The sequence below is a fragment of the Chroicocephalus ridibundus genome, chromosome 1 (assembly GCF_963924245.1).
Source record: "Chroicocephalus ridibundus chromosome 1, bChrRid1.1, whole genome shotgun sequence".
Taxonomy (NCBI): domain Eukaryota; kingdom Metazoa; phylum Chordata; class Aves; order Charadriiformes; family Laridae; genus Chroicocephalus; species Chroicocephalus ridibundus.
Window position 1 is genome coordinate 204,149,660 of NC_086284.1, and position 26,444 is coordinate 204,176,103.

General features: G+C 37.8%; 1 protein-coding gene across 1 annotated transcript in view; it reads right to left on the minus strand.

Moving 5' to 3' along the window:
* The window catches only part of SLC2A13 (solute carrier family 2 member 13), a 168,365-nt gene that overhangs the window by 72,744 nt on the left and 69,177 nt on the right, over nt 1-26,444 (minus strand). Inside the window, exon 4 of the mRNA XM_063323407.1 lies at nt 21,658-21,766. Coding sequence (XP_063179477.1) covers nt 21,658-21,766 — 109 coding nt within the window. The remainder of the gene's footprint in view (nt 1-21,657; nt 21,767-26,444) is intronic.

The window sequence follows — 26,444 nt, forward strand, 5'->3', positions numbered from 1 at the left end:
AAAAGACCCTTGGGATCATCGAGTCCAACCATCAACTCCACTCTACAAAGCTCTCCCCTACACCACATCTCCTAACACCACATCTAAACGACTCTTGAATAGGCTTTTCCTCTTTTTGAGGGAAAAATCCTGACTGGAGGTAATCCATGTATGTGCACTGATTGTCCTGGACATATTATGCCAGATATGGCCTAAAATGTTTGGGGCAAACTACTTCTTCTGAAACTGTGTACTATATTTATTATACATATACATAAATTTATTATTTATTTAACAGTTAACAAACTAATTGTATGGAGTAGGATCAAGTAATTTAGCTTCTCATTGGTTTTTTTTTGTTCTTTCTCTTTTTTTAAGGTCAGACAGAGCTAAATTTGTCAACAGGTGACTGTGAATGACTAGGAGGATGACGCTGCCTTTGTTCTGCTCTTTCCTACTCAAAGCAAAGCATCTCTGCGTATAGAAAATCTGGGTCTCCTTGTCATCTCTGCATTCCCAGTCATTCAGTCTGAATGCTGTTGTTTTGTCACAATCCACCTTTTGTGATTTAGAGTGTTTCACAAGATCTTAAAAAGTACAATCAGATGGATGGTAACGGATTAGTCACACACAGGGCCAGCCAGCCAGTGACTGGCTGACAATAGAAAAACTAAAAAGCGAGCAAAATGTAGGCTGTAAAACAATCCCTCAAAAATTTGATGGTCTATTATTATCTGATATAAAGAAATGTCTAATGTATCAAGATACAACTTCTGTTCTTGTCTGTTACAAATATTTTCCATGCCAATATAACAAATTAACAGATACACCAGCATGCTAGAACTCCACTATTCATATGAACTCTTGCTTGTGCTTCTGCCTGGTTTTCCCTGCTGATTGCTGCCTTTGTCTTCACTCTTCTTGGCTTTTTATTTGGTCGCAATTCCATCTCAGAATCTATTTAACACATGTAGAAAAACATCCATGGTAAACCAAAGTCAAAGTCTAAGACACAGATTGATTTTCTCAAACCAAAGGTTGCTTGAGGATCCTTGCCAAGAGAAAAACAGTATGTGTAAACACAGTACCAAGACCCCTCTATATATGTGCAGTTTCACTGTCCCTCGTAACACTGCTTCTAATGACATCACAGACCTGCAACAACATATTTTATTTCCATATCTGAATTACAAATTTTAATGAGCAGAGATGTTAAAGCACTTTTTGAAATAAAACTTCTGCAATGATCTCGTATAACCTGCTGCTTTTTTTTTTTAGTTCAACAATAGACATACTAAATGTGCATTTGTTTTGTTCAAAATTTTACCTTTTCCTCTCACAGTCTGACCTCCAGTCTCAGCCTTGGACTCTCCACATCTCTCTACATCATGCAAAATTTGGTCTTTTTATTGTCATCTCACTGTGGCCACTGGGGCTTCAGCAGGTCCACGGCTCCCAACCAGGGAAGAGCCTGGCACTCTGCCGAAGATTGACATGGGGATCTGCACATCGTTTTAACATCAAGAAGAGAAGACTGAGGGCACTTCTGCAGTTTCTGGTGTAATTAGCACTGCCTGGCAAACAACTCAGATTACCAAGAAGTGCACAGATTATCAAGAAGTGCACATAAAACAAGCATACCTGAGAGATCGGTAAATTGTTATCATACCTGAATTGTCAAATTCTCAAATCTAATACTAGACGGTCATGTATGTTCTTCATTTAAATATTTCACTGCAAAATAAAATACAAATACAAATATTCTGGGGTTACAAAGTTAAAATAAGTTCTGATAACTATTATACCCTCAGACACCAACACTGACATTGCAACTGCCAGACTGCACATGCACTGGCAAAAAAAGGGTGACATCTAACCATTTTCTCACAGAGAATTCAAAATCTCAACTTCACTTATTAAAAAGGGTGTCACATATCATCAGTAGCTCCTTTCTCTCATTAAAAGAAATAGAAAGGATTATCTATGTGGCTGATTTTTTTTTTCCTTTAAATGGAAAGACTACTTTGTTAGAGAAATGAGATACTGAGGGCCAGTGCAGAAGCTGCCGTCTGTGACATTTGGCAGTGCAAGGCTACGACCTTCCTTCTGGAAGGGAAGCCTGGAGAAGGACAGAGGAGGCTTTCCATCAGTGGGCATCAGGAGGAAGGAGGAGGGGAGAAATCAAATCATTAGATTCCGCACTGGGATAAAAACAATTACTTAGAAGAGAACTGTCTGCAAAATTACACTGTTGGAAGCAAAACATCACACGGCCTCATTCCTAAAGGTTGACTGCATTACTGAAATAGCTGTCTCCACCACTGGGAAGGACCCGGTGTGCTAAGTGCTGTACAAATACGGAACAATTAAATGACCTCTCCCAGAAAGCCTGCAATGTAATCACAAGGCAAAAAACCCTAAAAAGATAATGACAGATGGGGAGAGATGAGATAACAAGGAAGCACTGCTAATCCCTGACTTGTGACAATGTCACCACCACATTGACACCATGGACCTCTACTGCTCATGGAGATTTTTCTTTAAGAAGGTTACCTTTTTTTTTTTTTTAAAGAACTTGGTTCAGGAAGAAAACTTGCACTGCAGGGGCAAAGAAAATTAAAAAATTAAAGGTGAACAGCTTTCGATGGATAACACAGGTAAAATACCTGGACTGGGGAAACACAAGATGGGTGTAGCAGAGAAAGGAAACATCAGTTTTCCTGAGTGGTCCACTGTACAACTGCACAGCATATCTACCTGACAACTTCTTCCTTTAAGGAGTAGGTAGAAAGTACAAAATAAATAAATAAAAAAAAAAAAGCTATGTTAAGCTCTCTACACCTAGCCCACTGGCTACCGTCAACTGTCCTGCCCATGGGGACAAGTCTAGCAGATAGACAGCTGTGTGTTGAATAAGCCAGGGCTCAACACACTGTTCTTAATCAAAAAACACTGGAGCAGCCTAGTTCAGAGTAGCTGAAAGCTTGGATCATCGTGCCATCATCGTGTTGGAAAGCGGCAAGCACCACCTCTCACCGGCTCACAAGTTTTATCAGAAATACTTCTGAGAGAGGCCAATGCTTGTCCTTGAATGCTGGAGATCTGGGCATCCCTGAAGGTTAAGGCTGACATGCTGCCCTCGCTTTAGAGTGCTGCCACCCCTTACCAGACTCAACAGTATTTTCTCCAGACACAAACCCTACGCCAGCTGCCTTTTCATTCAAGTCCTTTACCTCGGGCTGGCACTTAGAAATCCGAGTGACATAACAGTCTGCATTTGACGGAAATAACTGTTGAGCTGGGAGTTGTCAACATTTATTACAGGCATAAAGAGACTCCCACATAACGGGAGATTGGAGAAAATCAGAACTTGTATAGGTCTGAGAAGAGACAATAGTGTATGATACAAACACAGTTTCTGAAGAAGGAACACTGAAAGAATGTTAGCTTCTGCTAATAATTATACTCTCACATGGAAAAAAATCAGAGAAAACATATCTGAAAAATAGATTGAAAAAAATGTTAAACAATATTTATCTGGCAGACCTGTCAATGTAGGTTTCAAGTTCAAAAATTTTAGAGCATTTAAAATATATCAAATAGTAGTATGCATACGGCAAATAATCGTGCCCTTCAGCATGACAGTATGCCTCTCTCCAGTGTTCTTCACAGATATTTGCAGATATGCCATGGAAGAAAATTTCCTCAAAGGTTGTGTCACAAGAACGTCAAATGAATTACTGCATAATTCACAGAAAAATCAGTTTACTTTGTTGGACAAGTAACAGAAGACTAATACTATTTAATACATTGCCCTTTGATGGCTAATACCTAGCCATAGGATTAGAAACCAAGCCTTCCTTAATGCTCTTGGGGAAATCTGATCCCACAAGTAAGGCGGCATCTCTGGAGGCGAAGGTCATGCTCTCCCAGTCAAGTCAGTCTTCAAGGACAGTGGACTGAGAACGTGGGTTTAGAAGACTGCAGGGTCAAAACCCTTGAACAGTGATAGACAGATAAATACTTGCTTTAATGCCTTCTCACCACCTGGTCACACAGTTTTTCAATCTTCTTCAAAAGCCAGTAAACCTATGCCCTTTATATCAGTCATCAGTGCGATCTCCTTTATTTCTTCCATGAAGACAGTGCCATACTACTATCAATCAGTTCAACTTAGGTCAGACATACAGCAGTCGCTAAGATTCTTGTGTTTACCGTATCTAACACATATTTTGTAAATAATTTTTATTTGCAAACACTGCAGGCAGTTAAACACACGAAACACCTTCATCAGTATCAACGATAGGAATGCTTTACATGTTTATGTTCCTACCCACACATTGCAGAAACAAAGCAAAGTGAATTCAATCTATTTCTACTTACTTGAACAATAGCTTATTTTAAAACTGCCATGTCTTCAACCTTTCTCTATCTAGAAAGACTCCATGTCCTCCTCTTTCATCTTTAACCTAAAATTTCCCATCCTTTATTTGAATCTCTAGAATTGCCCAGAGAAAGCAAAAGCCTACAGACTTTAGATACGTGATGTACATAATTGTGGATACATAAGAACTAACACAATTTTAACATTTATCCATTGTTAGATTTATAACACGTATAAACAATAATTACCTATGCACACAATATAATTAGGTATTGTTATCTTGAGAATTACGAGGTGACTCTGTCTCAGCACCTTCCCTCAAAAACCTGATAAGAACGCATAGGTACCTAAACAGAGGGGAGGACAAACTGATGGGGAGTCTGTTCTTACACGTAAAACCCACAGTGCCACAATGAAGCAGCAGCAGATTCAGCGCTGCGTGTTGTTCTGCTTTATTAAGGAGAACAACTAATTTCAGCATTAAATTTGCTCCCATTCTCCCCCTTCCCCTCCTCTCATCTCATAATACCTCTAATTTTACATAGGGGGGGGAAAAAACCTTATAGAGTGGTTTCTGTCTGGCCATTCCCTTTCACAAATACAGGTTTTGTTGGGTTTAAGATACCTCTGTACAGCTCAAGCAAGATTACACCAGGCAGCAATGTACTTTTTCTGACTTTAATGACAACGTGCAAAAGCTGCTTGTTTAAAATCTTGCATATAATCCAACATTCATTTAGACACAGAAAACATCAGATACCTTGAATTTTCAAGAAAGCTAACTAAGATGGCAAAACAGCCAAGCCATGTCATATTGCTGTGCTCGATCATTAATTAGTCTAATGAACACTGAAGCCGCACCGGATAGGATGAAGTTGTGACTCAGAGCAGCAGATGTGATTCTGATGTGAAAGCCCTGGGGAGCGTCTGTGACAGAGAGTGTAGCAGTCACTCTGAAGAGCAGTGCCACAGAGGAAGACATTTCTGCCACGGAGGAAGAAATTAGTCCTTGAATGGCAGTTAATTTGTTCCAGACAGAGAATTTTGCTGTCAGGAAAGGAAAACGTCTTTTATGAAACCAGGATAAATCCCCAAATAAGTAAATTATTTCAACTCTACGGAGAATGCCTAGTTTAGAAAGATATCGTAAACAACAGTTGCTTATAATCTCTTCATAACTATATTTAGAAGTGTAAGAATAAGCTCACGCGCAAAACCTAAGACATGCTTACATTAATAAAAATGTTAAAATGTGCATGTCAAATTTACTTCAGTGCTTCTGTACACAATGGTTTACCATGCAGCAAGCATGGAATCACTGCAAGATTATGTTGTTAGCAGAAGGCAAAAGCTGATTTACTGAAAAGATGAGCCAGAGATCAGCTTTGATACTGCAGGAAGAGATGAAAGACAGACCTCGGAGCTGCCCGGGCTGATGACACTCGTACGGTTCTGGCCACCCTGCACACACAACTCCAAATGCTAAAAGACTTCATAAGACTAAGAGCTTTACGGGAGTCAAACTACAATTTCTTCCAAGCTAAAAACCAGCCCGAACAAGTCTTTTGACTAAAAAGAGAAGCTCAAAACTATGAAATCTTATCACTATGTGAATATTATTGTAACATGCATACTACAAACACACCACAGGAAGGCTAAGATGTGTCATTTAAGAGAAGGGCAGTTAACTGTTCGCCTGAGCTAGAAAGCGTGCTTAAAGTTGCTTGCAAGCATATAGACCAGTGCGGTGTTTGTAACTCCTTGTAAGAAGGACAGGAGGCAAGACAGTATGTTCTTTGCAGGAATGTCCTGATTTCATTTGTCCCTTGGCTGAATAACTTTCAGAAATAACAACAATAGAGATCTTCTTTCCCTACATGGTCAACAGAACAAGCACAGCTTTCAGAGCAACCTGAGAAAGAACAGAAGTTAAATAATAGGTTCTTTTCTTTCACACAACCATTTGCTTGAACATATCCTCACAAGACACTGCAGAAATGAGGGCTCAAGTGTTGTGACAGGTAACTAAGAGCAACTTGTTTAGTTTTCATAAGGCTCTTGCATTCTGCTGAGAGGAAGGGCAAGCAAGCTAAGCTTCTAACCATGGAAGTCATTTCTTTTTCCAACAGAAGATCTCCAATACGTTTTTAAGCATGTTCCCATCTCAGATAATGTGTTTTTCTTCTCTTTCTGTACGTCCTTTTTTTATTTTCCTGTATTTCCCTTGCTCTCTATTAATCCCCTCTCTAGCACTGTCTAGTCTCCTTGACACACCCAGTTGTTTCCAGAAGCAAATTACACTATTAAGGGAATTAAGATTTCAAAATTGGACAGAAGTCCACTATCTCAGGCTGTTTACCTGTATTTACTGCCTGGTTAATATGCATTTCTGCACTGAAGAGCAGAAGCTAGAGACCAGAGTTTGCAGAGGGAGAAGGAATTTGAAGATACAAGCATTTGTTTAAATTATTTTCTAGGTAGTTCAACTTAACAAATGTCATAAATCAACAAACAGTGAGATACAAATACCTGCGGAGACCAGATCGGTATCTTGCAGGGCCTGTGTTCCAGATCTCAGTACAGTCCATCCCATTACACATACGTTACTGCAAGAAATCCTGTTTCTGCCACTACTCAGAATCTGGCAGTGCCTGTGTTTATTTGGCACAATGTGACAAGAATCATTAAAAACTGTTCTTTGCTGTAGGATACGACCATTCAAAATAGGACTATATACCCTGGAAAATACAATGAGCTAAGTCTCACTAATTTTACTTATTCAATAAAGCATATAAGATAGAAAAGAATACTGTACTGCACTTCATAATTTTCAAATTATAAATGTTTTAACACTATGATTATTTCCCTACTATTGCATGAAAGATAAAGGAAAATAAAGGAAAATCTGACTTGGAATGAGTGCCTGTTCCCCTTAACAGCTGTCCTGTTTCACTAAAATGTCACTCTCCATTCTTGCATGCACCAGAAAAAACATCAGCCTGTGTCCTGTCTTTTATTCCCACTGTAAACGAATGACATTACAGGCATATATTGCAATCTGAGACAAAAACGTAAACTTGGTTCTTAAATACTAAGATGGTTGTTGAAAAATCTAAAATTTTTGAGTGTGAAATTGGGAAAGTGCGATCGCTACCAAACATAATTTACACTTCTTGTTCTTCTGCTCCTGTGTGCAAATGGGTCGCAGCTGCCGACCCAGCGAAGTGCTAAGATTTCTTTTAGTACTTCGTATCTCACTGTGGTATTAAACTGTGGTTACACTCTGTTTCAGTCCCTTGTTCTCAAACTCTGTTAAGAGCTCAAAGGTAGGGTAGAAGGAGATTTTCAAGGTTACAGTCAAAACTTTGTTAAAAAATAGCCAAATTGGTCCAAGTTTTACTGAGATTTTATCCTGTTTCCTAACAGCCCGGGATGCCAAAGTGTGTTTCAGTCCTTGTTTCAGTACTTTTATGGGCTTCCCCCTCTCACCCACACACAAGGGCAACAAATATTTCTTTACTACACAGAAGGAACTGTTTCTTCATATTAAAAAGCCCAGTAGAAAAGGTAACATTTCCAGGGATGAAAACATCTGCGACAAACGTTCCTCTTTGTTCATGATGTAGATCAGAAAACCCAAGAGGAAAGCTGGGACCTGCCTCCTTTTTCTCCTGACAATCTGGTCCTCTTTCCCATTCACACGCTGTGAGGATGTATTTACAACGCCAACACCGACTCCACTGCATCTTGTGTGGGTTTAGACAATTTGCCTTGAAAGTAGCAAACCAAAGAGAAAAATGAGAATCTAAACATTTCCTCACAATCTTCAGCAAACTTTAATTCTTTCGAAGAACGAATTTCATTATTTTGGTACTAAATCTATGAAAGCTTAACTGCTCTAGTTTTCTCATCTCCTTCCCCGGTCTACAAATGTACCGTAGAAATAATATAATCGAGTAACTAGGAACCGGGAGTAGAGTGGGGTAAGAAAGCCCAAATTATCCTGACTGATTATTTTTGCTGTGCTTTTGTTTCCCTCCGCTGTTTCAATCTGCAGTCCAGTATTTCTCTACTCGACTTTTACCCCATGAAATGTAAAAAGTAATTAGCCACCTCTGTAAAATGCATGAAATTCTGTCGGTAATAGTGTAGCCTGGCAATTTTTTTTTTCTATTTCTTTAAAACGTACTTTGGGCGAGTGCAATATGCAAGCGGCTATTAAAAGGAAATTCAATATCACAATAAGATTTTGCTCTTTCATGAAAAAGTTCCCAAATCACTCTCTGAAGTATTATTAGCTCCCACAGACTTGTTAGTATTCCAGGGAAAAAAAAAAACACAACCATTTTAAGCAGTCCCAGGTGAGTCCCCCCTCACCTGCAGGGGCTGAGACTCAACACTCACCCCTCCAGCTCTGACAACAGCTGATCTTGGAAGACACTCCAGAAAAGAGCTGGCCCCTCCAGAGATGAGAAGCTGAGAGCTGTTTAGTTTCCCCGTCCTGACATCCCGCTCCTTTCCTGGGCTCTCCTCATTACCTGGTTCTCCTCGCTGCCCTTACACACAGCGTTCTCTTACCACGCTGAGAAATTAAGAGCCTCCTCAGTGATTACTTATTTCCTTTCGATTTGGTGGCTGTACTCCATACAGCACCTTCCATATGGGCTATTTTGACCACAGTGATCTCTTTGTTTTGCAGACTGCTCACAACAACAAAGTCTTGATCAGCCTTTAGATGCCACCATGTTTTATTTATGATCCACTTCTGGATTATTGTAATTTATGGTAAATCTTTGCATCGCACATAACCTTTCAACCTTTTTTTGTGTGTCTCAACCTCTGTGGCACAAGACATTTTGACTAGCCTGCAGCGGCTTAACTCTTATTGACAGACTCCAAAGAATCCAATTTACAAAACTGGTTCCTATGCCCTTAAAGTAAAGGTGAATAAACAGATCTAAAGGGCATCATATCTCTTACTTTAAGTTTGAATGGGATCAGGAATATATTTCACTGGGTTGTTCACGTTGCTGTATCTGGCAGCACCTAACCAGCTGACCTTTTACAGTTTAGTTTTATGTCTTTTCAAGATTGGTTACATTGTGAGCCTTGAATTGTTTCACATTTATATATTCCTTCTTTTTCATTTAAGGAGGAGACACTTTCTTATGGCTAAGAATACAGTCCAACATTTGAATAATACATGCCCTCCAAGTTTTCACAAGTGAGCAAAGCTATGACACAGGCAAAATCCTCTCCCCTTACCACTCTACTGTGCCTCAAGGAAAAAAAAAATTAAATTGGTCACTGATTGGTATCAGATTTCATGATAAGTCTCAAAAACAAAAAATGGTTTTTGCTAGAGATAACGAAAATGTACAGTTCAACAAAATGATGCATATTAAACATTAACAATTGCATAAGAAAGGAATTTTTACAAGATTATTAGAAAGGCAATAGCATGAGAGAAACCGTTGAGACCAAAACGTGCTCCAGGAGCCATCTAGACAAATAATACATTAAAACAAACCAACCAACCAACCAGTATTGCTATTTAGGGAAGTTCCTCCAGCAATCTTTCATGAATGATTTATAAACAACATCGCTGCTCTGACTTCATTTCATTACTTGGCTTTACATACGAACAACGTGAATGAGATGCCTTTAACTGACTTAAGAGTTATACCATGTATATTCTAGATATAAAGCAAAGACATTTTAGCTTACTTCACATAAGTTCTTTACCATAATAGCTAATAACCCAAGCCATATGTTTCAGCGAAGACTCTGCTCCCACTCACGCAGCTCACACATTTCCTCCTGTATGGCCCTGCAGTGAAGTTAATACTGGATTTGTGACATGAGAGTTATTACCAAGGCAACAGATAGAAATCAAACAGCGTTATGATTTCACCACAGACAAAAGGGAGAGTAGAAGCCAAAAGAAAAAAAAGAAAAAAAGGGAAAAATTTCTGTTAAAGACACAAATCCTTCAATAACAACCAAAAAACCGGTAAAAAATACTGGTTTGAATACATTTCTTCTTTAAAGAAGTACTTTGTTTTCAAGTTTTCTCGAAAGTGACAGTCCTTTAAATAAGGTTTCACAACCTGAAGAACTATAGGAACAGATTTTATCACTTACCATTAAAAAAAAATCACATCAAGGCAAAACAAAACAAAAGTACAATCAGCAGGATGGCTAGTTGCTTTTCAATGTTTTAATACAAATGTCTCAACATTCTGGCTAGTTTACCACTGAAGACTGTACTAAAAACTGGGGCTAAAAATTGTGCATTGGTGCACATTTTATTTAAAAACGTGTTCCAAATGAGAAGACAGATAGCAGGATTTCCTTTAAAATAACCTGGCACGTTAACTCCTATACAGTTCTTTGACCATGTGTCTTTTGAACACGTTATAAAACTAAACATTAATATTTCCAAATGAAGATATTACAAGCCTTTGTATTAGTAACATTCAGCACAAAACTGAAAAGGAATTTACTTCTGCGAAAGCATTGCACTAAAAAAATGCTGATTTATTAAAGAAACTTTGGGTTTTGTTGCAGGCTTTTTAATATTTTTTTTTTAAATTGAAATGTCAGTTAATACTCAGAAAAATCCTTTTTGATACATCTGCAACATTTTAAAAATAATTAACCAAAACATCAGGCAGATCCTCTAGTAGATGGGTCCAGACTGTGGCTAATAATACTGTCATACCATGAGGTTTACTTTCATTCATACTATTCCATTCTTCACTATATATTCATCTAACCAATAACCCAAGACAGCAATCAAAAAAGATCAGAAAAAAGAAAATATTTCCTGTGATAGTTCTTCTACTCATTAAGTTAAAGGTTCAGGTTTGGGGAGAAAAAAAAACAAAACAAACACAACCCCCCCACACCCCCAGCCAAACAGGTGTTCAGAACCGGAGAAATAAGCACAAGACTAATATTTAAAGATTCATGAAATGGAAAAAAAAATAATCCAGTGTTTCAAAACAGAATGAGAGCCTATAGTTAAGTAGTTGTTAGAGCACCTCACATCAGCACCCTGAACCTGCTTCCTCTGCATTTTGAGAAGGTTTTTTGTTGTTAATTTTTAAACCTGAGGAAAATTGTAATGCAAACAAATATCCACCTCAATATCATTTAACGTGTTTGGCAGTCCAGGGTGTTTTACATTTGTCTAGGTTTTAGAGAGGGAGGCTGTTCGGTTTTGATGGGGTTTTTTAAATAATAAATGGATAAATTATGAGAATTATCAGAAGAAAAGTGGGATGTAAAAATTTAATTTAAGGAAAACAGCCTTTTCGTTTAAATTTACAGTCATCTTCTATTGTATGTCTATTAATTCCAACACCAAGAAACTCCAAATATGTTATTTCTAATACATCCTCTGTTGTTGTAAAAGTGTAAGCAATTAGAAATGATGAGTGTTTCCTACTTCCCTCGAGACACTCAATCTAATATCTCTAAGTACTAAACTATGTTCTGATAATCATTCTAGATTTTACTTAATTTCATCCTATTACTCCCATTACATATCATTTTGAACTACTTCCCAGACATTCCTGGTACTCAAACCTTCAAGACTTTTATACCTGAATTACCTATTCTTTGATCTGCAACGCTTAGGACAAGGATGTATCTGTAAAAGCCATCTTCCAAAAGCTCTGGCTAGTTAGATTGACAAAGCAAGCAGCTTCTTAAATAAGATGAACATTTTATAGCTTTAATCTAGTTAATAACTCCATCATGATTCACTGGTTTGTTTTCCTTCCCCCCCCCCTTTAAGTCTTTAAGTGGCTTAAAGCTGTGATTTTCCTTTTCTATTTCAAAAGGAATGAGAACGTGAAATGCGCTGAGAACAGGCATTAGCAGTCAGAAGCTTCAGCCTGAGAAGGAACCTCGAAGCTTGATGTATGGCACTGCCCAAATAACCGAAGTCACAGATTTTTGTTTGGTTTATGGTGAATTGCAAATCTATACTTATAAACTGTCTCAGATCGATTTCTGGCCATCACACGAGGCCAGCACAACAGGAGAAGAAAGATTCACTTTCTTTTTAATCTTATTTTTAATTGGAAACTTAGCACAGTATAGTTTCACTGCTAGCAACACTGATACACAGGCGACTTGTTTTTAATACAGATTTACTCTCTTACTTGTATCCTAAACATCCTCTCACAGTTATTTCAACTGATAAATTACAGCCTTTGGAGCTAAGCCATTAAACCCTTAAACTGCTCAGGGTTTTGTAGGCCATCTCCAACAAGCACACACGAGAATATTTAAGAAAAATGTTTCACCTTTTAAACAAAACTTCTATAGCACAAGTTGTCTTGAAAACACAGCAAATGATACATAAACTTTAGCAACATCGTGACAGCTTTCCAAATGTTCAAGTTTACTGAGCCGCATTCTTGTGCCTCAAGCACAAGATACATCCATCTAGATTACTCAGTCTTGCAGTTTGCTGGATAATTCCAAAATCAAAATGAAGGCTAAGGTCTAACTATTCGCCATAATTCTTGCACTGGTTTAGAGCTATTTAAGATGCCCAGTAGTATGACCTGCTATTTTCTCTCCCCATCCCTCTCCATGGCTCTAAATACCAATACCCACCATCAACCCCCACCCTCTTGTCAGGAGGAACTAGGATTGGTGCAGGTCGTGGTAATTCCCAACAGAAGCAGTTAGCAGCCTGTTTCCTCCCCATGGAGCAAATAGTTAATTTTTTTTCCTCAAACGTGCTGCTGTTTTCCTTAGCCAGCAAATGTTTCGTTTGCCTGTTTGGTTTTTAGTTCTTGGATATAGCTATTGGCATCCTGTCATCAACACATTTGTGTTTCAGCCACTTCATAGCGGATTTACTAAGGCACACTCCCCTTAGCAGGTTGTACTCCCTTCCCACGTCAGTATTTTCTAATGACCGAGAAGAAGAAACAACATCAGAAATGGTTCTGTAGAAACTATGGTCAGACTTCTCCTTGACCTGCACCGAGGGGGAGGAGAAGGCAAACAGAAAGAGGGAATGGAAAGGACTGACTCTGCCAACATGGCCATTCCCCAGCTGCTGTAAATACAGCCCGTGGTTCCTGTAGACAGCATTTGATGAAAAGGTGTTTAACATTTCTGCTACCTGCTCCACCAGCATCTTCACTGCTGGCTTGTAAACCGCTTCTGCCCAAACTAAGGCCCTGTACTTCAAGCAACAATTTAATCTCCAAATCAGAGTTTGTCCCTGCTCAGAGTTCCAAAGCCATCGCTTCTCTCTCTAGGCTGTGTGATAATTTTCCAAATTTAAGTGGAAAGATTTCCACAAAGAAACTAACCGTTCAGTTCAGACCTGACAAGTTACTGAAGGAAAAAAATAAAAATAAAAAACTATGTTGCAGGGCTTAGAAAACTTAGAGCATAGGCTGGTTTCTATGCAACAAACTAGTATCCAATAAGGACAAGTTGGCGACTATCAGCTGTTTGGAGCTTTTTTTAATTGCCTATGGAAAAATGGTTGCTGAACGTGCAAAACTTTCAAAATACCAGAGTGAGGGTTTCATTTTCCTTCGAGTACTATGAAATCGATACAGGCAGCTTCCATAAACTCTCATTTAGAATATTTTACATTGAGTAATATGAAATTACTTTATTTATTAACTACAATTTGTTCCTCTCAAGAGCTGTAATAAATTAAAAACATTATTTCTGTGTATCAAACATAACAGAGACATTTGGTATAACAGGAGTCACCTTTTCTAGTGTGCTTGACTAGACCAGAGTTCCATTTAGTTGTTTTTCCAAAAATATGTAGTCTATCTAAAAAGCATCTGTAGGCTGTATAAGTCCAAAGAGGCATCTCTCTTCTCCACTGAAGTTTTTTACATTATGAGTCTGCATGCAGTACTATATAAAGCATCTTGCAATATGGAGGAAGGACAATAAAGTATTATTAAGGGTCACTCCTCCAAAAGAAGTTCTTGGAAAGATTTATTAAAATCTAATAAAATATTTAAGGGATTATTATCTGAAAAGCAAGAGGACCTGCAACATAAGATTTCTTTTTGTTTTATTAAACATCTTCTAAAGTCTATGGGGAAAATTTAAGAGGAAGATATAAACTGGACAGTTTACTCAAAGAAAAATAAATATTGAAGGATGAAGACCTAAGCAGAGAGCAGCCTCAACGTTCTGGAGTCATCAGAGACAATTAGACTTGTTAATTACAAAGCTGTCTCAAAACCTTCTTGACAACATTACAAAGTTCATATCTGAAAAAACATCAATGCAATTCTCCCTCCTTCAGTCAGACTTAAAGCACAGTTGGATCTGAGAGTACTGAAGAACACCTGAGGTGACAAGTTACTGGCCATGCAAAAACAATGGCCACATGGCAGTCTGCTTGGTAATTATTGTGGCCTGATTTAAATTTAAGTGGAGACTACAATAAGAGATATATTGTTCTTAAGTAACTGCTGTGCAACTTGGGTGACATTTTAGCATTGTGTAAGTTTGGGTTTTGTTTTAGTTTGTTTATTGTTCGTTTTGGGTTTTGTTTTGGGGTTTTTTTTGTTTGGTTTTTTTTTAATGAAGTATGCTACTTTCTGCATTTTGTTTTAAAATGCACAGCCAGAGAACACAACAGAAATGTATACAACATTAAAAAACAACGCTTGAATACAAACCACAAGAAAAATGTGAACAGCCATGACTTTCTGCCAGTAGAACTTTTGTTCACAGATCTCAACAACTATTCTCCAATATCCAAATCAACAGTCAATACTTAGCAAAGTCTCATTTCAATGACCAACTTACTCATTATAAAACTGCCATAATTTGTAAATATGTTAATTCATTAATTATAAATCTGTCTATGGCTGCTGATGCTGAAGGAGGAGAGAAGGTTGCTACTACTGGAGCTGTAATTCACAAAACAAGGTACTTATTCAAGAAACTTCAAGAAAAAATTAAATGATTTATCTGCAGTCACTGTCCTATGTTTTCTATTCAGTATTTCATTTGAAGAAAATTAAAAACTGGAATTTAAAGTCAAGTTTCTTAGTCTCGACTTTCAGCATCCCTCACGGTGTTAAGTCACACGTCCCTGTCAAGGCAGCCACCCCCAGGAGCAGAAGCACCAAGCGCTGCTACAAGCCCTGCTCAGCCCCAAGGCTACCGAGAGGTGCGAGCTGCCCCACGCTTGCTTCAGCGCAGAGAAGCGAAGGTTTACAGCTCCTCCCGGGTTCCAGCTCTGCAATTGCTGCACAACAGACCCGGCAATTAAACCTGTCGGAAAATGTGCTTTGCTTCCACTCAACTCCTCTCTAGCCTCTATTAAACTTCAGAAGTATCCTGGCTTCCTTCCAGTCCCACTCCTGTTCTCTTTCATTCTTCCATTCACATCAGTATGATATTCGTTCACTTTTCATGTTAATTGTTTTAATAATCTTATCTTTAAAGCTTCAATTTCCACTCGTTACATAACCTCCTCTTGTCCTCTTTTGTCTTTTCCTTCTTTCTTTTATCCAGCTTTTTTCCCCCTCTCTCATTAGTCTGAGCTTTTTTTCCTTCTCCATATAGTATTTTCTTCCACTCTATTTCTTGCCAGCTGGAAAAAAGATGCTTCTTTTTATCATCTCCATTTTTTTTTGTTCTTTTTTTTGCTTGCACAGATTAAAAAAACAAGACTGTTCGAGCTCAAAAGCATCTGTGGACCAAATCCAAACACCAATACATTTTACATGTGGATTCACTTAACTTTTAGGAGATGCAAGGATATCTTAACAATAAAAAAACATTTTATTAACTAGGAATAACAGATCGCATACACCAGCAAAAAAACGAGCTTAACAAAAACGCTGAGGGCCATAAGCTCTCCCTGTTGACACATTATACCACTTCTCTATTGCAGAAAGCTTTTCTAACACAATGTGAAAAGATAGTGGCAAATGACTAAACCAGCATCACACATCAAGCTTAGTGTTTCAACTGCATAACAAAATATTTTGTTTGGCTTTCATCAAGTCCACTTAAAGTTTTGTGAGAATAGGAATAATCAAGATGATACAGCTGTCTCTTCAATCTTATCTCAGATTTATAGTCTCGATGGCACAGGCAGCCTGCGTGAACGTCCATCAGCTCACTCAAAACTAGCAAGCCCCCAAAAGAGCAGCAGAAATGCCAGCGCAGGCCACAATATCTGTGTGCAGTTCTGACAAGACAATACTGAACTCACTCCAAGTACAGCTAAATTACTGCTTAGTATTCAAGAGAACTCAGAATTTTTTCCAAAAGTTTTCTTCCCGTTGGTTTTTTTTTTTGGTTTTTTTTTTGACTGCAATGAAGCTCCACAGTACCAGAAATGTCTTCAGAAGTCCTAGTCCTGCAGGAATGTGAGAATAGAGCTAAACCATCCACGTACTCTATTGAGGTTTTTCACCAATCTGAAATAGGCAAATCCTTCCAGCCCCACCCTCCTCCTACAACATCCCTAAAAAAGAAGTTTCTTACTTTTTTTAATATTATTTTGGTTTTTAAAGAAGAAACTGATGAAAAAAATTTAGCTTCAAGTTTTACTCTTAAAATGGTCCTCCTACCCCAAGTTTTAACCATGGGCCACTGTGGGCTTGAAAATATCTAAATACTGTTTTAACAAAATTCTGGGATATGTTACTATTAAAAAGCTAAGTTGCAGTAACTGCATTCCTGGAATATAACTTTCTTCACAGGGCCTTTTTCAGTCTCCTGTCAGCCAGATTTGTGTCTCCACGCTTGAAGCGGTGAGCTTCAGTTTTCAAGATGAGAAAATATCAGAATGATAAGAAACTGAAAAGTTAAACCATTTCAGACCTGCTCGCAGCAGTGTGAGAGATGCTTGTCTGAAATTGTATGACTTTACTTTTTACAGGTCAGTTAAGCTGGCAAAAGCCATGACAAAAAGGAAACATTTTTTCTACTTCAGGCACTCTGTCAAACAGCAGTGGTATCCTTGTTCTTAGGAAAAAAAGGAATCAAAGCAATAGGTCACTGAGCTTTATTCTTTTACTGACTAAATTTATCATGCTAGAATTTGTTCCTGTGAGAGTCACACTCTCCTTAGCCTATTTTTGCATTTTGCTTCTCTTTTAGATCCACCTCCTCAATGCAGAGGTTGCTCCTCATGTCGTTCTCACCACTTCAAAAACATCCTGTTCGTGACGAGCATTTCTGATTCCTCACGGTTGGATGTTACGCACAGACATGGCTGATTCAAATACAATATAAAACTATTTCTGTGCCAAAACTAGATCAGCTTATGGCACGACGGGATGGACAGAGCACAGCCCTCAACAGTTCTTACAGAAGTTTTCCTAGTTTTCCTCTCCCCATCCTCGAGAGAAATCCAACTGCATGTGGACTTTGTTGCTCTCATTGGCTTCACTACTGATACTCAACTTTTAACTAGAAAATATATCATAGATTTCTGAACTCCGAAGCGTGGAAGGTCAAGATGTTTGTTGCTGTCTCTATGTGTTTCTTGTAGGTATTTTTCTGCTTTTTAGGATCTCTTCTACTCCTGGGTACGCTCAGCAATTATTTTTAGACCCCTGCAAAATTCCTTTATATAATTTCCTACCTCTAACACCCATACTTTTGATTCAAACTTTTGTTTTCTTAAATGGAAGAGTCACTCAGTAAAGCATCTACAAATTGGGGAAGTATTAAATAATTCTACAATTCTATAAGGAATTCCTCCTTATATTTTCATTTCATTTTCCTGCTTTGTGATTTGATTATGTGGTGTTCCCTTTAAATGAGTTTTTCAGACACACACAAACTCAGTCCTATGGCCTCACTTTCTTACAGCAAAATAAAAGATTTAACTAATTATTTTATATCAGAAATAGTGGAAAACCTCAAGCCAGAAGATTAGAACAAGTCAGGGCCCATCATGGATGCTGCCATGTTAAGTTCACTGGTCACAGTATAGAAGAGTCCTATGGAAACACATAAGGGGCAAAGGGGCAACCAGAGGCTAAATTCTCTGCCAGGCAAAGCCAGGCAACAGCAAGTTGGGGTCATCAGCCCCTTCTCCTATAGCCTAGAAAGGGGTATACCCAGAGAAGAGGATTCAAAGCAGAACCAAAGTTACAATGACCAATGACTGTCAAAACATTTTTGGGGCTGGTTTTGGTAAGCAACTTTGCAAAACCACAGAAGGAAAGTCCACAGAACCTGTCCACAGAATCCTCCAACCATAACCAATGCCTGTTTTCCTGCTGCAACAGAACAGCAAGCCCAGAATGACACAACGAAACATGGAGAGAAAAATAGTGCTTAGAGCTAATACAATCTGACGGTTCCTTAAGGTACCATTTAATTACTGCATTAAAAAGCAATCCCCAATTTCTTTGTAAGCAAACCATCAACAGACAGCTGCTTACTTATATTTGAAAAATGTCCTTTCATAGGAGGCTGTTTGTCTTGCATACCTGATAACTAAATATTTAGTTATACTGGATTATTAAAAAAATACTGGATATTGCAAATGGTTTACAAGCCAGTCCTTTAACAACAGTGCCTTCATGTGTTTATTATAGGCATTTTCTTATTTTAAAGCTAAGATTCAACTATGTTTTATAGTTGTAGTTCTGTCCTCCTACACATCCACAAGCAAATTAGGTCAATTCCAAACTATTTTAAAACCTCCTACGTAGAAGGGAGTTTGAGATTTTAAAACATATGAAGTTTAAAATAAACGAAGTCAACCTACCAGTGTCATAAACCTTGCGAACAGTCAATTTTGCTAGCCTAATAAGGCATCCTAAAGTCGTAAGAACCAAAAAGTGAGAATGACTGTCCTTGGCCAAAACTTGCATCCACATCATGTTTAATAACATTTTAATAAAGTTTATTATATAAGTTTCCCTAATTAACTTCTAAACTTACTTCTACATTTGGCATGAGTAACATCCCGTGGCAGTAAGTTCCACTATGTAATTATGTGTTGCATGAAAAAATGTTTATTTTAAACCTACTGCTGGGTAAGAGTCATCAAAATTGTGTTATAAGAAATTATGAATACTGATGTTCTCTCCATCTTCTCCCTAAGATAAGTAGCTTTATACACCTTTGCATTTCTTTCTAACACATTTCTTTTCCAAGCTGCAGAGTCCTAACCATCCTGTTCAAACACAGGCATCTCTTTTCCCATACGTAATCTCATTTATCCTTACTAAAAGAAAGAGTATCTGCAATTGTTTGTACTATTACAGGTCAGTCATGGATGCCACCATGATGATTGTATAGGACTATAACGCAACTTCAAGGCCTCTTTTTTGAGTAGTAACAATTTAGACTGCCATGCATGTTAGCCAGTTCCCCTCTGCAAGCGTTATTACATAATATTGTATAATTAATGCACTTGCCGTTTTATTAATTTGCTATCTTGTACTATCTTCCCCCAACTGTTCACGTTCACAGATTTGGGGATCGTAATATCGTGAATGGTGTATGAGCGCAAGCTGTTATTTTGCTCTTTAGCTCCTTTCACAGACATTAAAGCAGCAAAGATCTCCACATAGATCCCTGTAGGAGTCTACTCTTGTCTTGTTATTACCGATCTTTTATTCTTACCCTCTTTTTTCCTATCTTAAAAAGTTATTAACCTGAGAGAGCTTTTCTCCTACTTTTGTGACCATCTGGTTTCTTCAAGAAACTTCGGCATCAACTGTCACGGAGTAGGATGGTTAGTTCATATGAGATATATAGTTCTAACATGACCGCAAATTCACATCCAACCAAACTGCAAGCTATAATCTGTCTATAACAATCATGTTGGCTCTTTGTTATTTTATATTTTCCACGTACACGTTCATTTTTCATATTTATAAACACACATCATCTCATTTGGCTCTACAACAGTTTTAATTCATTTTGATAAGGGCAGGAGAAAAAAAAAATCTTTCTGGGCTTTAGCTTCATGTAGATTATGCTACATTTCCGAATTCAGTGACTATGTACTCGAATTACTCTAGACCTGTTGGGTGTACCCTCATTAGTCCAAGCAATTTTTTATTATTCATTTTGATCAGCTTGTTCTAGAAGTCCTTCCCCTAACACTTGAATTTGAAACAGACCATCTCAGACACCTCAAGTAAGTTGCAGTGCCGGAACCTTTATGTTTCCTCCATAATTAACACAGATGCAAAAAGAGTCTTTGTAAGATTTGTTGCTAAAGATTTATCTTCTGCTACTGTTCTCACAATGTCTTGATCCTTACTGGGCATGGAAACTATTAGGTCTCTTGCTTCTGATGTGCCTGTAGAATTTCTCCAAGTTCCTTTCCGTGCCTGTGTTCTGGTTTTCACGCATAACTTACCAGTTACGCATTCTCCCGTTTTCCACATTTGGTTACAATTTCTACTTGATAAAGTCTCTTTTTGCCTATTACAGATTTCCCTCCTTTACAGTTTACCAATACTGAGTTTGGCGTTTTTTCCCCCCCTTGTGATAGATGGCAGGTATTTACTCTAACATTTAGCATGGCAGCTCTTGATACCAGTAAAAGCTTTATCCTTTTGGCTCTTCCTTTTAACTATTTCCCAACAAGCTTGCTCCCTCACATGTAGTTCTCTCCGTAAGATATTACTGCAATATATTTTACGCTTGCTCCTAAAACAATATGGAAATTGTATTTGTTACAGTTACTCTTGTAGAGTTGCTCGACAGTAATTTAATCTTAAACTAGGTCTTGTGCCCTGCACATTTGCCAAGAGCTGCTCCTCTTGTGAGCTGACAGCTTATCAGAACACATGATATATTGTCCTTCACTTCTGCATTTACTGAGTCTTCATACACATAACAGAACTGTGTAATAACAGGAAATGTTTCTTCCCTCAGCATCTTACCTCCTTTAGCACTTCACAGTAAGTTTCCATCTCATTTACACGGTCAACAGTTTAATCCTCACAATATTTGGATCTATTTGCACATACGTTCAAACTTTAAGTGTACTTTCTTATCTAGACATATGTAGCTTTGACCGCAAAGCCTAACATATAGTAGTAATACATCCCCCAGTTTGCATCCTCATCTCTATATAAACGTTTGCCCTTATACTAACATCCTCTTGTACCAATTTTCTGAGACGCCAAATATGTCAATATCTGGATTTCAAACCAGCATTCCGGCTCACTCACTCAATTTTTCACATTTCAGATTTTGTCCAGAAGCCCATCTATAACTGCTAATGGTCTAATTGTCTTTTTCTTACATTTTATAAAGAGAAGCAAGCAGTAAATACATACATGACGGTGTTAATCCCTGACAGTTGTTGAAACATCTGCAGACCACAACCCACAATTAAGGCTCTTCGAGTTGGAGGGTATGTTAGCATTCTGCAGATCACAGGTCCAGCTTAAAAAAAAAACACACAACAACAAAAGAATACGTAATAGTTCTTAAGTGATCGCTATCAAGACAACGTTCCCAGGCATAACAGGCTTTGCACCTTAGTTTCAAACAAACTTGGACTATTTCAACTATTTTTGAAAAACATGATCATTTCAGTTCTGCTTTTCTGAACTGTACAAAGAAGATTATCAGGAAGCCCAGGCAAAAAAAATGAAACCATTTTTGTACACAGCGTATACTTACACTACTGGTGGCACGTATACATTTCTCCTATATCATACTAACCGGCTGCATATCTGCTGCAGCTGAATGTACTCAAAGTTATCACAAAATATCAGTGTTGTTTCCTTTCTAAAAGCTCCCACTGTTACTGAGAGGTTATTTCAGAAATGCCATTATTCACTGCTCAGATTTGGATCTTGCAGACAAAGTGTTCTCCCTAGTCCTCCAAAGACCCAATTTCCACATACCACTTGCAAGTGTGAGTACCCTGAAGGTACGGGATAGATCTATTCTGCACAGCTGTAACACCAGCAGAGGGAGCATAAATTAATTAATTTTTTTTCCATACCTTTGACAGCAATGGTACGAGAGCAGAAAAAGCAGAAAACAGTTTCTCAATAAAGAGAAACCCAAAAATTTCTGGCAAACAGAGAAAGTTTTCTTCTTTGTAAATTTTAAATTTTCATACTATCCTATTAAAAAAAAAGTAATACAGAAAGCTATATGACATCAGGCAAAAATTTAAAACACTTTACTCCCTCACTTACTTGAATTTCTTACTGCCCAGAGTGGTGTTTAGGGCAGAACATAGTCTGGTGAAAAAAATGTTTTATACATCTTATCACATCTGGTGTACCCACTCAGAACACTTAATATAGATCACAATAAGTACAATTCAAAATAGTTGCCATAAAAAAAAAAAAAAAAAAGAAAAAGGAGGTGAAGAAGATCTACATTTTTACATTTCCAAAGTCTTTCCTGAATGTGCAGAAAATATTAAATGTGTTGATTCAGCATAAAAACCTATATGGGTCTGTTAGAGAAGAATAATTTACATGCAAAAAGTTTCAGCGTCAGAAAGCTGACAATCTGTAAACAGTTTCAATAGCGGAACTTAAGAAGGGGGTTAAGATAACATTTTCTTCATTGAAAGATAATCAGACCTGCCTAAGAAAAACTTATATTCATTAAAAATTAGGGTATTTGTAATTCATGTCTCAATTGCATCACCACTTAACTTTGCTTCTTTATTATTAACAGCAGAATGCAGTCTGACAAAATTTCCAGCTGGCTTCCAAGTAACATTAACGTTCAGACAATACACGGTCCCACCTGTCCTGCCATATAGACACACCACTACCTTCAAAGTGTCTCTACGTGAGTAAAATACACTGACAAGTAGAGCCAACATATGTATCTGGCAAGACATTCTCAAGCGAGACACATAGTATCACTGGGCAGACAAGTATATCAAAGGATTCAGCAGTCAAAGTGGCATTTCCTCGGTGGAAAACCAACAAAACCAGCACTCACTCTTAGCTAGGAGCAGTCTGGAGCTCAGACATAACTCTTAGATTTCTCTTCGACTCCAAGCTTCATAAAGGAAAAAGATTTACTATGCAACCATGAACCTTAATTCATGAAAAACAGCCCTCAGGTTTTCACACTGGGCATCACACCTGAGCATGGAGGCTTTGGGCTTAAAAACCTTTGTCTGGCAACTGATTCTGCAGGATCTGTCATGAACCCAGGCTGCTCGATGCCTAGGAGATATCTCCCGTTCTTCATAAACTTCCTATAAAGTCCTTAATGGAGTTCAAAATCCATCTTTATCTTCAAAGGACCTTACAGCTGACCTAAATCTCAAAGTCCACCACCAATGACTCTGCTCGTTGAGTAAGCTAGAACTTTACAGCAAGGGCTGTTAGGAAAGGAAGCAGAAATGTCCTGAGGAACTGATGTGAAGTTTTTAACAATTCCTGATCTACTTAGCTATTTGATGAAAGTTACATAAAACTCTGTTCACAATACAGCATTGTACAAAACAATTGGAAAGAACGCATTGAAATGAATAGCTAGAAATTGAAGCAGCTGCTCCCAGACAATGGCTTGCAACTCAGAAAGAGTCATGAACTCTCAACAAAACTTCATCACCCAGATCAGTTTGTATGCCTGAAATGAGGCCCTGCAAAAACGTTAAGACCACATAGCAAAGTTTAGGCCTCTACTCTGGAACTTTAGACTTCAGACCTTTAGAGCATCCAGTAAGTTAAATTCCTTAAGTACCTGTAATTTTTCAGACTTCTGATTAATTGTATCAGAAAAATGATGCTAAAAATCATCATGCTGGTTCAAGTCAGAGATTTAAAAGTTTCACTCCAAATCTGTACCATGGCAACCGCACATATCAATAGGCATACAGAAAATTAAAGGATTTTCTTTCATAAAGCTCACAGCCTTCAGGTTTACAAACCAATAAATGGAATGAAAGAAATAAAAGAAATCATTAATCTCTATATTAAAGGAGCTTTACAAGCTCCAATAAAGAACCCAAAGGACTTTGACTGCAAGGTGGCTGTTTTTAAAACAGAAAATTAGCGTGAAACATTTTATTAAAATTGTCTACTCCGAAAATTAACTACTACTTTTGCATTTCAATTCTGCCATCCATCTTCTGTTGTGTTCATATACTACAGCCTTAAAACTAAACAACTCTAGGCAAAACACAGTGTTAACAACAGAGAATGTGTCTAAACTGGAAAATTAAAAGCAAGTTTTCAGAATTAAAATACATTTTTCTTCTGAAAATAAGCCTTCTGAAAACTGAAATTGTGCTTCAGGAGTTTCTGATAACCATTAAGTCTGCTGGAAGTTATTACAATAAATTAAAATAGCACAAAACAATAAAATCATTAAATCTTTTAAAAGTAGAGCAACTTAATTTCTCCCAAAACTAGAGGGAAACAGATGATGCCAAAGATAACACCACGCAAAAAAATTAAACATTTGGCAATTTTTACAATGGAAAAAATAGACATTTGTCTCCAAAAGTCAGTATTTTTTGTTCATGATACTTCTGCCTTATTTGCTGTTGTTTTCTCTTCAGCTAGGAGATTTAGAAACATTCCTGCATTTGAACTTGAGAAACCACCGAGATATTTGTTTTCCTCCTTCTAATCTATAAATAAAAGTCAAAAGAATGAGACCTCCTAATGTCATGATTAATTTAATGAGGCTAGATTTGGTTGGACTTTTTGTGCTGTGGTTTCAGACAATTACTTCAGCTGAAGTAAATTTCCTTAATGTATATGTTTACAAGGGCTCCAAATATGCTACCGTAAAGGGCAGCTGAAGCTTGCTGTAGGGAGAGTGCCAAACGGCAGCAATAGGTAAAGAGCAATGGAAAAATAAGGACACTGCTGTTGCAGAAGGTGACATTACATGAAGCGGTGATACATGAAGCGTATCGCTGTGGTCTTACTGGCTTTTTCTTAGCCTGCTCTAAACTGTCTACCTACCTAGACATTCAGTCTTATAAGCAAAAGGCAAAAACAGAATTTGGAAGTTTGGCTTCACATCTGAAAAAAAACGTATTAGCTTACACTGAGCTAAACAGCAGAGGAGGAGCTGCTCTTGTCAAATCATTACTTGTGGAAATCAAGTGATGCCTTCCAACTGTCATATTTTATGAGTGGTCACCTGAAACTTTTAATGCCAGCTTCCTATATTTTAGGTGCTCTTCTTGTTACTAAGCATAACCCACAAGTAAATTAGGCTTAGAAATCGTGAATCGCCTGCTAAGGCATTTTGATTTTCCTCTGGAGGTAAAATGGACTGTATGGCAATCATAGGAGCTTGGGTGTGATCCAATGCCAACTAAAAGACAACTTTTCAAAAACAACAAAACAAATAAACCCCTAGTTCTAAAAGGAGATTAAATAATTGTTTATAATAATTTCTATTACAAACTTCCACCTTCGTTTTAGTTTCTCAGACCCATTCTTGTCCTAGTGCCAATCAATACGCTCTCTTCCATCCAGACAAACCTTCAAAGAACCTGTCTACAGTTAGAAATGGGACAAAAAAAGAGAAACATCAGTCTGGTGATCAGGGTAACAGAAGACAGACATGGGAACCATTTCTCTGTTTTGCCCTTCCTTACAAAAGGACAGCTTCCAGTCAGCTTTCACTGCATCACCTGCAGAACATTCCTCCACCTAAGACTCCTAAACACTCTAAAGCACTCAGAGCTAGCTATAATTTTCTGCATAGGAATGATATACTACAGTAAACACCCTTTCCCCCTCCTAGCCTATTACATGAGTGTTTTCTAGACGTACCAACTTCATTCATTTTTCCTTTCTGTAAAATTTACCAAATCACAAGAAAATAGAAGTAGCTTTAAGATCAAAATGGCATTATTTATCCTGAGAAGATACAACACAATTTTACCCAGGTATCAAGCTCTTCTGTCTTCAATGTTTTCGGTAACATTGGAAGAACAACTCCCTACACTAGAGGAAGCTTCCTACCCTCATATAGTTCTCTAATACTTTAAGAAAGCTTGCTTGAGTCTTTTTTTCCTTTTTTTTTTTCCCCTTTTTTTTTTTAGCAGTCTAGTCCTCCATCAGCCAAGAATGAGAAAAGACTGTCAGCTTGCCTAATTTTTTTCAGTTTC